We start from the raw sequence: 12154 nt of genomic DNA, 5'->3' as shown, positions 1-12154 counted from the left end.
ACACCGTGTGTGTGTGTGTCACAAGAGAGAGACACACACACGGGCTGATGGGGGCTGGCTGGTTTAAGACCTCGCTAATTATGGCTAAAAATACGTCAAACAAAAGCCTTCGTAAGTGAAAGGGCGTGGGGGTGGGGGGAGGTGGTTTGGTTTTGGCGAAGGGGGTCTCTGGGTCAAAAATGCATCGGGTCACGCCAGATGCACCTCCTGGCTGCAAGCGGTAACGCGATATCGCTATTAGGCAGTGCTGCTGTACGCGACGGCGATGCAGATGGTGAACTTTACCCCCCTCCCCTTCCACTATCGAGACAAAGACAAAGATCCCCCGTATAGACTGTTAATGTCAGTCGGGGGCAAGTGCTGTTCGCGGGCACCTATGGAAGGTCGGGCACGGCCCGACCAGCACCTCGCCCGGGTCGCCTTTGTCTCTCCCAGTGGCGATGTTTTACTCCACCTCGACAGCTACTCACTTGAGGCTGAGTCGACCTAGGGGAGGCCTAGCAGCGGTGTTGGCCGTGGGTGGATATCGAACCCGGGTCGCACGGTTCGGAGCGCGGCACGCTACATAATTCTCACTCACACGTGCAAGGGAACCGGGGAGCATATACTTTGGGGGCATAGTATAGTACAACCATTGATTTTTCAGCATTGCCCCCCCCCCTGCTAACACACGCGCGATCACACGCAACTTGTGCGATTCGTCTTGCCACTCCACTGCTGGATGAAGGCCTCCCCACACCGTGCGCGCCGTGAGGTCGACTCGTGCGTGTATGTCCATGTATATAATTATACAAAGACAAAGATCTCCCGTATAGCCTGCAACTGACTGTTCAGGCAAGTGCTGCACGGCACGCGAGAGGGTGGGTGGCTCACACCACGCCCGGCCGTCTTTGTATCCCCAGTGGGGATGTTTAAACACCGCACCAGGTACCCATTTGGGGCTGAGTCGACCTCGGGGAGGCCTAAAACCGGTTCAGATAATCGTCGCTGGTGCTAGCCGTGATTGGGAATCGAATTGGGGTTGGCCGGGTTCATAGCGCCGCGCGGTCACCGCTACACTACAGAACGACACAGACAGACAGATGCACAGACACACACACGCATTGACATGACGACTCACACACAGACACACACACACGCAGTCACATGACAGATCACACACACACACAGACACACACAGACACACATACATACACGCATTGACAAGACAGATCACACACAGACACACACACACAGACACACACACACATACACGCAGTGACATGACAGACACACACACGCGCGCGCATACAAACTTGCCAAGAGGTGGAACACAATCCCAAATCTCATTTTCCAGAGCACTCACTTTGATGTGGAGGTGACTTAGAGGCACGAGTGGTTTCACGAGATCACACACAGACGGGTAACTGAAAGCCGTACACGCAAAGCCTCTGTCATCAGCGTTTGCGTTGTCGAATGGGGGCTCTTCGTTGTCGCCAACAGCGCTTCATGTGTTTTTTGCGGTGTCAGCAAAAAATGTCGCTCATTTTCAAATGCGACCGCATTTGCGTAACGTCTCCGGTAATGCTACACTATTAAAGTGCCTCTAACATCAAGTTAAATACATTCTTCGGAACAATATCGTTCCCGATAAGTCGCGTAAGTGGTACTCGTAGGCTGCCGTGACAAGGGCTGTTTGCGAGTGCCTATTACATCTCAGATACTGCAATCAGAATTAGAGGCCGAAGGGAGGAGAGGATGGAGTATGTGGCGCGTGTGCCGGCAGTCAAACTGAAGGTCCCCGCGGCTCACGGTACGTGCTGCCCTGTGGTGTCTCTTGTAAACACCAGTACGGGCTGCTCTACGACAACACGTGTTGTTTTCATCACGCGAATGGGATATAACGCGATGGATGTATTAGGGGCCGTCCATAAATGACGTCACGCACCTGGGGGGGGGGGGTCAGACATTTGTGACGATGTGTGACGAGGGTGGGGTGAAGGGTTGAGAAATGTGACGTCACATCAAAATGCGCAACTTGAAATAAATATGGAATTGTTATAATAACACTCCTACAACATCAGAGTGCAGCGCCACATTAAATACGCACTGCAATGACAATAGTTTAAAACCATTTGAAGCATGCTTTATTTTCAAAATGGAAACATGGTTTGGGGGGGGGAGAGCAGAGCTTTGTGACGTCATATTTCAGGGGGGGTCTGACTTTTTGTGACGCCGTGTGACGAGGGGGGGGGGGGGTCAAAAATCGTTCAAAATCGCGTGACGTCATTTATGGACGGCCCCTTAGGGAACACATCTCTTTTTTTAAGAACGCGGATGCGATTTGAGTGAACAGAAGAATGACGTCACGCGAGCTAGGGAGAAGCGGTTGTAGGGCTGCCTCGGCGGAGCATCCCACAAGGCACTGCGAGGCTTCTAGAAGATGCTACCCACGCTCTCTCCTCTGTGTTCAGCCTGCATAGGGGCCGTCCATAAATGACGTCACGCGATTTTGGTCGATTTTTGACCCCCTCCCCCCCTTCGTCACACGGCGTCACAAAAAGTCAAACCCCCCCCCCTTAAATATGACGTCACAAAGCTCTGCCCCCGCCCCAAAAAAAACATCCTTCAAATCGCTTTAAACTATTGCCATTGTCGTGCGTATTTAATGTGGAGAAAACATTTATTAAAAAGTCTTTGCAATGAAGTAGAACGTGTTGTCTATATTTATTAAAAGTTGTGCATTTTGATGTGACGTCACATTTCTCAAACCCCCCCCCCTCGTCACACATCGTCACAAATGTCTAACCCCTCCCCCTAGGTGCGTGACGCCATTTATGGACGGCCCCATACTCATCTCACGTGTTATCGCGGGACTGTGCTTTATCCTATATTATATATGAAAACGCATTTTTTCCCATAATGCGTTGTTCTCCGGGAACGCAACTCCCGCGTTATAGGAGAACGGACTGTACAGCAATGCCTCGATATACGAAGTAGATGCGTTCCTGGAGCTTCGTGTATTGAGAATTCGTGTGTTGAATATCTTATAACATTAGTGCTATGAGGATGCGTTCCCAGCCTTCGTATCTTACCATTTCATACTATAAACACTTCTTAACTTACCGTTCATATTGTAAACAAAGACAATTATATTGCTAATAATATTATACTTTACACTGTGCAGTATTAAAATATAAAAACTGACATGAATAAAACAAATAGTGAAGGCCTCGACACAGGCGTTGTTTCTCTGTGTGCCTATCTGTGTGTCTCTCATTGTGTTGTCTCTCTCTGCTTGTGTGTCTGTCTGTGTGTCTCCGTGTCTGTATTTTGCCTCTCTCTCAAATTTAGCAATCTTTAGAAAAACGTAATCAACCAGGTAGAGTGTTGGCTGTTATGTTAGCCGACTCTCTGTGTTGTATTGCATTATATTTCTAAGTTTACTTTTCTCATTCATTTGTACCTGCTTGTGTTGCAATCGAAACGTCATATGCTATTTGTTTTCTACGTGACTTTACCGAAAGAACCAAAGAGTAAAAAACCCATTTTTATTATTATTATTATTTATATAGTACCGCAGATCGTCGACTTTATTATTTATGCATTTCCGTGTATTAATTTATTATTTTACTTAATTGCGTAGCTTTCTGTTATCCAATAATGGTCAAACAAATTCCAACATTCATAATACTGAAACTTCGTTTTTGGAATATACGCATATCGAGGTATTGCTGCAAATGATTAGGTCGTGGTGCATGAGCACAATTAACAAACACTCGATGCGTTTGTCCAATAATATCGAAATAAAAAGGGTTAAATATATTATATCTATTTCAGGCAGTGTCCCCCCTTCTTCATAGCATAACTGTGCTATGGATATTTAGTGCATAATTTATATTTATGTGCTATTGTGTGTGTATATGTATAAGTTATGTTGAGACTTCATGTTTAAATGGGATAGCGTGCCACATTTATATCTGCTATTCTCTTTTTAATAACTTTAAACAACAATGCTGACATTTTAATTATGCCATTACCATTCCTTACTGGAACTCTAATTACTGTAATAGACATTAGCAGATTGTTGCATTTACATATTAATAATTCCATCTCAGTCAAATAATATTTCTGCACAAACCAGAAGCCAGCAGAAGTTGTCTTCGAGAACAACTGAAGCCCACCATGGAAACGTGGAATTTCCACTCCTCACTTTGCACCGTCAATGCCCCATTGCAATTTTGAGCGAAAATTTGAAAAAAATGTTGGAATGCGAATTTGTATTTTTTTTTATTTTGCTGCACTTCGTAACGCTTTGCATCGGTCACTGAACCTTCATTTTAAGTCACGCACAGGCGCACACACACACGCATGGAATGCAGTGCCACGCAAAGACAGAGAGCCACATCCGCATAGACTTTAATAGACTGTTGGGGCAAGTGTTGCTATCGCGCACTTATTAAGGCACACGCGGGGGGTGGAAAACATCACGCCCGTCCGCCTTTGTCTCCCCAATGCTGTTGTTTAAATGCTTGTGTTTCATATGCTTTTGTGTTTATTTTTTGCCCTTCCCCCACACCTCCGATTATAACCACGGTTGGTTACGTACGGTGCAACGTAAGTTTAACATACTACACAGGTTTAAACACAAGGAGCTCATGTAAGGAGGCCCAGGACCGGTTCATATTTTCGCCACTGTTAGTGGTTGTGTTACACAGTGCACAAGTGTGGAACAGCTGGACACCGCTGCCACACACCAATACACGTGGGCCACGTTGATTAAAACCTGCTCCCGAAAGCTGTCGAAATGAATCCCCTCGTTAACAGTGGCTGGGGTGACTTTAACTTGGGCCGCTAGCATTTCCACAGTTTATAAGACGGGGAAATATATTTCACCCCGAGACATTTAGAAGCCGTTATACAGCATCATAGCCTGCCCTTTAGAGACCTTGAAGACTTTTAATATATTATTTAAAGTTTAAAGCTTTCACTACACATACCTCGAGGGTATTTTCTTAAGACCTTCACCATAGGAATGTGCAAATCCCACCAATGTCCATTGATCGGTGCGAAAGAAGTTCAACATGAACACATCAGCTACGCGAATCAGCATATTCGTATGAGCACGAATGTCCTTTTGAATGCCACAGTGAGGAGTTCCAGGCGGCAGGTTTTGTTTGGGGCAATGATGTGGCCCGAGTGGTAAGGCGATCGCGACTCGTCGTTGCAGAGGTTCACGGTTCGAATTCAACGGCCTCCCCGGTTATTGCTGCCGCTGTGTAATAGCAGCTGGCCATTGTGTGCCGCAGTCACATTCGAACATTCCCCTGCAAATTACTCAACGTGGGATGATGCTGCCGGTAGACGAATGTCATGTCTTGGGTCACTCTTGCAAAGGAGACTCTTCTGGTCTCCCGAGTTCTCACTTTGTTTAAGCTAAATGCACTTGAAGCTGTTTTTTCTGTGTCAGCCGGAGCACCACACTCAACGAGAAGCGAACGACTTTTCTCTGACGAAGGAGATCCGATTCAGTATCTTTAAGCGTTTAGCACGAGACCTCACGCACTTCAGAGGGTTCGGTTGAGCCTAAGTGAAAACAATCAACCTTCTGGCAATCATTTTTTGTGGGCCATAATTTTAAAATGTTCACCACAATTTAAACATTTAGATTTTTGAATATTTATAGTTACGTGTATACTCGCGACTATAGTTGTGCCAAATATCAGTTTGCTGGCCCTTCACGAACGTTATTCGAATTTAGATCACTCAGTCATAACCATCCATTTGTATGAGCGCCAGTTTTATGTGAAGCAGCACATGTCTGGTTTCAGTACTGACACTACATCAGCAGTTAATTTTTTAAAGTCATAGTTGATGAGCACAGGCCCAAAATGACAGGGGCCAGCAACAATCAGCACGGCTAATGTTGTATTATATTAGAGGAAACACGGTTATCCATTGAGCAAGGTTATTTTCAAAAAATTCAACTAAAACTACGAAACAATTTTTATTTTACCAGGTAAGGCCCCCTGAGCTTCATAGCTCTTTTTCAGAAGCGACCTGGCCACAAATAATAGCTCAACGAAGTAGCTTATCATGTGGGCATTTATAGCAGCCAAATACTCTAAAAGTACTTTTCTAAATGTGATGGGACAAACCAGAGGACCGGAGAAAAATCCACACAATCATTGGGAGAGAGAGACACATGAAAATTCCAAATATACAGCAGCATTTGCCAGGGTCGCGATCGAATCCACGACCTCCTGAACACCAGGCGAGGTAGTTAACATTCTCACCACCGCGGCACCCATGGGAAAGAGACGGTGGATGGGAAATGCAAGGTCGAGCAGTGGGAAGGAAGAAGCAGCGACGTCTTCGTTGTGATGTGCCGTGTGGTGGTGGTGGTGGTGGTGGTGGTGGTTGAACCCGGCGACGTGGATGCGACGACTGAGTCGGGAAGACCGAAGCCCTCGACATGGCTGGGGGATTTACACTATGAGACATCTCCTTTACCAGTGGCAAAATATAGTAATAGGTTTTTACCCTTTCCAATGGTACAAAAACTGACACCTTTATACAAGCCATCATGTTTGCAATAACCACAACACAAGCAGTCAAAATGCAAACAAAAAGAAACAACTCTGATGATGATAATGATATGCACTGTCCTTGAAATTGATTGGTCCACACCCGAGACAGCTTTTCTTAGAGCCTAGTCTCCATTGGTGTTGGACCAGATGACGTCAAAAGGCGTACAACTCAAAGACAGCGCACTATCAGAGTATTGAGAGCTCGGGGTAAGCATTTACATAAAATGCATTATGACTGCTTGTGTTGTGATTATTGCAAACATGATGCCTTGTATAAAGGTGTCAGTTTTTGTACCAGTTGAAAGGGTAAAAACCTATTACTATGGCTGGGGGACTTAATGAGTGAAGTTCACGGGGACAGGAGCCAGGCTGCTCGTAGTAGCGATAGAAGAGCGATACGGAGGGGACTGACCACCGGTGGGTGGGCGACTGCAGTGACTTTCTGAGTGCTATAAACTGAAAATCGCGTACAATGCATGCCCCAGGTCAGTGCCCTTAGCCAATTACGTCAATTCCATATTCGCATGATAGGGACCATTCTCACTATATGTCAACCGCTGCTGACAGTGATCGCTTTATCAGCCCTCCAGGTGACAACCATCATATCATAATCATCTTCTGAAATCTTGATGATCATATAGAATATTCAATGCTCATCATTGGACATGAATGTGTTTCCACCAAATTATTTTCTTTTTCAAAGACTGAGTCTGATTCCCGTCCGTGGCTAAGATAATCTGAAGATAATTTGCATTGACAGGCGAGGTGAAGTATGGTCAAACAACCCACAGAACATAGGGAGGCCTTCATCTAGCAGTGGATTGACACAGAGTTGCAAATTTAAATTATATCTGCATAGCTTGACTGCTGCGATGGCTGCAATCATCTTCATTTACAACGGGAGATCCACATTTTTAGTAACGTTGATGTTTATCCATCGCAGGACATTATGCCATTTTGGCATCTAGTTAACATGTTTGCAACAAAGCACAACTAATTCTATCAACCCTGGAAGGATGATGGGTTTACTCAACCCTAAACCTGTGAGTCAACTGCTCGAATCTCAAAAGCATCAGGCCGTTTTCTTGGTTCTTTCGGTAAAGTCACGTAGAAGGGAAGTAATAAAATAATTTCTTCGCCTGAGGACGGCTGCTTGCGTTGTGGCCGAAACGTCGTGAGAATTGTTTTATTATGTTTTATTTTTATTATTTAATTACTTCCCTTCTACGTGACTTTACCGAAAGAACCAAGAAGATGAATCCCTGCAGTCACGAAAGCTTTAAATCGAAACATCAGGCCGTTATTTAGATATATTTGTATAAGCCGAATTGTGTTTATGACAATCAATAGTGGCTCGCTTTTCCTAATCGAATTGGGTCACGTGGGCAGCGACTCCACCAAGGCATCGTCGATGCCTTGCCCTCGGCCAGCGACATCGACTGTGGCTCCCGGATCGCCGGTCTCTCCTCGGCCAAGCGCACCACCTGGTCTCTCCAATGCGATCGCGGGCGGCCTCTGGGTCTTTTGCCTGCAGGACATCCTTTGAACGTCTCCATGGGGGGAGTCTTTCTTCCGGCATCCTTAACAGATGACCCATCCACCGTAGCTGGCTTCGCTCCACGCGCAATAGTGCCGACTGCACATTTAGTCTCTGGCGGATAGCCGTGCTTCTCACCCCATCGCGGAGAGCCCTGCCTCGCATTCCGCTGCAAAGCTGTTCATGACTATTATGTTGCCTGCACCCGTGAGCGTGTCCTTTCCACCAGGATCCGTGTTTCGTGACCGTAGGTCAGGATCGGGACGAGTATTGACCGATAGTCCGAGAGCTTTGCCTGAGGGCTCAGCTCCCATCTTGAGACCACCGACCACTTCATCGTCCGCATCGCTGCGGTCACCACTCCGATCCGGGGCTTCGAGAAATCCACCCCGAGGAACCGGGAGTCTTCGACCTCCTCCTCCACTGCTCCCCCATTAATCCAGAGGGGCTCTGCCACTCTGGTCCACTCCACAGCCACGGTCGTGGAGGTGCTGGTGCGCATGTCGATGGCCTCGCATTCCGCCGCAAAGCTGGTGATGACTATCTTGTGTAGTTTTTGCACGTATCAAATGCCATTTTTAAAATGCCATTTTTGGCAAGACATTTTCAAAATACCAAATGCAATTGTAATTCGATGGCTGTTAAAAGTTCCATTTTATATGCGAAATGCGAGTTTCCTGCGGAAATGTTGATTTGAATTGCTTGACTAGATTTCCATTGTAAATAGCTCTGGTTGTTTATTGTTTTATTATTTATTAGTTGTTTGTGCAATGTATTCTACGCAGCGCCTGTAAACCCTCCAACCTCATTCAACTTTCCTGATACCGTATCAGCTGCTTTGGCTGGGGTGCAATTGACAAAACCTTGCTTCTTAGCTCAACGGGCCTCACCCGAAGTCAACTAACAGAAGTTTATATGTCACATACGGAATTGTTTACGTGTGCATATATTACATGTGGATATTTTACACTGCCTGACATATTATTATATCTGACAATTAGACGCATTACAAATAGCACAACATGAAACTCAATCTGTTAACGCATACAAGCTATAAAACTGACATTTCTCAGTCAAATTAAGACACATTGATACGTGTAAAAAAAACAACTGCATTCATTGAAATAATTTATTTTGCCATTTATTTAATCGAATTACAGAACATTCTCAAATGTAAAACGATATAAATTCGTATATAAGCGAGCCAGAATGTATGTTAGCGGTTCATGCAATAACCAGCTGAGCCAGTTCGAAGGAAATTAATCATTCTATAACCCTGTAACACAACACACGTGAGTAGTCATATGTGTGACGAGTTATGGAGCAATTTCAATAATAAAACAAAAATAATCTAAGTGTCTCCATGCTCCAGTGAGTGCTGTACTCATCCAGTGGCACGACAGACGTAGTCATGACATTTCCACATTGATAAGGCGGGGACCAGTCTACACATAGGAGTCACTGTTGACATCACAGAATGTGACACATTGTATGCACTGACGGAGATGCAACTGATGTCACCACACCAATTATTTTCCTCCTTCCTTCTGCCAGATCCTGTCACTGTTGCACAGCCGACAACCCTGAAAGTCTGCTCTTACAGGAGCTCACAACAAGGCTTTAGGTCTTCATCATCGTGCCACGGCAATGCCCGTGACACAAACATGTCTTCCACCATCCTCATAGCTGTCAACCCATACGGTTTACCCGGATTCTTGGACAGGGAAATTGAGTTCCACACGGCATACAGCCGTTTCAATACGGGCAACAAAATGTGTTGTATATTTGTTTGTGTATCTCCCTTGTGATGAGACTTTGTAGGATTAACTTTGAGATTTCTAAGGGCACGGGGTGACCAACAAGGTCTGAATTGGTCTGCAATAAGGTAGGCACTGATAAGGGGTTGACAGGTATGCATAATATACACGCATTTTCTCCTGCCTTGTTCTATCCTGAAATTCAAAGTAGCTACCCTTAGCCTGCCGTGAAATTTCAAACATCATCTGCATGTCGCTGAGAGGTCAGATGTAATTTTCCGAGTAGATGGTCTAAGGTTCAACACTCTGACCTGTACAGTAGCACAAACATTACTCCTTATTCAGACACCTGGCACTTCACAATAAAGCTTTACAATTATAAAACCTCACCCTGTTTAAACAAAACCTCTCTAGTTTTTGCTGACCTTGATGTATTTTTGTTTTAAATGTCATGAGATAAAGGCATTTACATTCCCATCTCGAGTAGTGAGCAGTGCATCAACTGGAGCTGGGAAGGAGTGGTGGCCGATTCTATCATAGAACCACCGGTTAGGCCGTGCGCTTCAGTGGGCTGCGACGTGTCATGCACCTCCTCACATTCTCATCAAAGAGTGTCCAATGCACAGTAATCAAACCAAAAATGTCAGTTCCCAGACCTGGATTGTGACAATTTAAGTGAACCCCACCCCAAAATGTAATGTTTTTTTTGTTGTCATAAAATATTTGTTATTCTTTAATGTTACATTTCAATTACATTATTCATGACGGGGTTGAAACCATCGACTGGCTACGCCTGAAAACCCAGCGCAGCGTAGACGCGTGTGGCTGGCACCGTTTTAAAACCCATGATCACAGCGGTGCTGGCTCAAGTGCTCTCAAACGGGATCAGTTCCCCGTCCCCCCTTGATCCACCTGGGCACCTCTCTAATCTACTGAACCTCTGTGGGACGAGCCGTTTGGGGGGATTCACCTTCTCGAGCGTAGCCCCAAAACTCTGGAACACCCTGCTTGCCTGCCACAGGACATCCGAAATGCGCCGGGTTTCTCTCAATTCCGTAGTCTGTGCAGGATGCATCTACTCAGATTTGCCTTCTCATCACATGTAAAATGTAAAAAAAAAACTTATGTTACTTATTTAGTATTTTCAAATAACCTTTCTTATGCTATTCGTTTCGCACGGTTGCACTTTATTTTGCGCACGGTTGAATTTAACTTTTTTCATTCCCATTGCTCTGTGCCCCCCCGCCCCGTTCTCGTTCTGCACCGATGCCTACTGTATTGAGGGCGATATTGGCACGTAACATAAAGACTGATTGATGGCGAAGTCACTGCAGTGAACGCGTCCCCTCCAACCAACGATGCCCGTGAAGTGTGTGCGGGACGGCTGGCAAAGGGTTTGCGTTGGGGAGGCTACAGGGGCTTGCCGTGCTTGCGACCTCCCCCCCAACCCCCGCTGAGTTGCACGGGGGCGTCACGGAACGAGATTCGTTGTTTCGGGCGAGACGCCGGGGCTGAACCGCCTGGGGCTGGGACCGGCGTGGGGCCTTGAGCCGGGACCCCGGGCCAAGCCTTGTCGCCTGCAGGGGAGGCAGGCACGTGGGGGGGGGGGGGGGGAGAGACGTAGGCACGCACGGGGCAAGGGGTAAGTGTTCGGTTGGGAACGTTGTGCACTTTGTAGAGGATTCGCCGGGCTGGGACAGGCATGGGAACCTGAGTGAATTTAATTGACAAGGTAAACTGATATAAATGTATATAGAGTTGAAGATAAGATATATAAGCATGCCTTATATAACCCGGGCCAGGTGGTTTAGCAGTAGAGGGTATGATTCGCAATTCGAATCCTGGTTTGTAGGTTCACTCATAATCTGTCTGGGTTTGGAAAAATCGGTACAATTTTGTAAATAAATCACCAATGGCTGTCATAGGAAGAGACTCGGCCTCTGCCATAGAAATGTGGAATTTCTCCAACTGGCTCAGGGCTGTAAATGGGAGACCACTACGACCTCAATTCTCAAATGAGCAGCAAATTACATCCGACTTTGAATAGTTCTGGTATAAAAAACACACATCACTGAAGCAATCACTTCTGACAAAGGTGCACTTTGCGTATAAGCACACTTGGCCGTACTCTCATGGGGTGTGCTTATAACCAGCTAATAGTGTACGTTCTTCAGCGCTGTCATCACTGGGAAAATTAGACCATGAACTCACTCCGCATGCGAATCAAGTTCAATCACAGGTGGCGGCCCAGATTCCTGACCCAGGATCCCAGTGGTTCGACCCTTTTGTTC

At 46.0% G+C, this 12154-nt stretch overlaps 1 protein-coding gene across 1 annotated transcript in view; it reads right to left on the bottom strand.

Moving 5' to 3' along the window:
* Positions 1 to 9217: 9217 nt before the first annotated feature.
* LRRIQ1 (leucine rich repeats and IQ motif containing 1) overlaps positions 9218 to 12154 on the bottom strand; it is a 111717-nt gene continuing 108780 nt past the window's right edge. The window contains exon 27 of the mRNA XM_078596747.1: positions 9218 to 11440. Within this exon, the coding sequence (XP_078452873.1) occupies positions 11274 to 11440 (167 nt within the window). The 3' untranslated portion in view covers positions 9218 to 11273. The remainder of the gene's footprint in view (positions 11441 to 12154) is intronic.

Source organism: Lampetra planeri, chromosome 8 (assembly GCF_965212315.1).
Source record: "Lampetra planeri chromosome 8, kcLamPlan1.2.h2, whole genome shotgun sequence".
In the NCBI taxonomy this organism is placed as follows: Eukaryota; Metazoa; Chordata; class Hyperoartia; order Petromyzontiformes; family Petromyzontidae; genus Lampetra; species Lampetra planeri.
The sequence above is the reverse complement of the archived record's forward strand: the minus strand, read 5'-3'. Positions and strand labels throughout refer to the sequence as shown.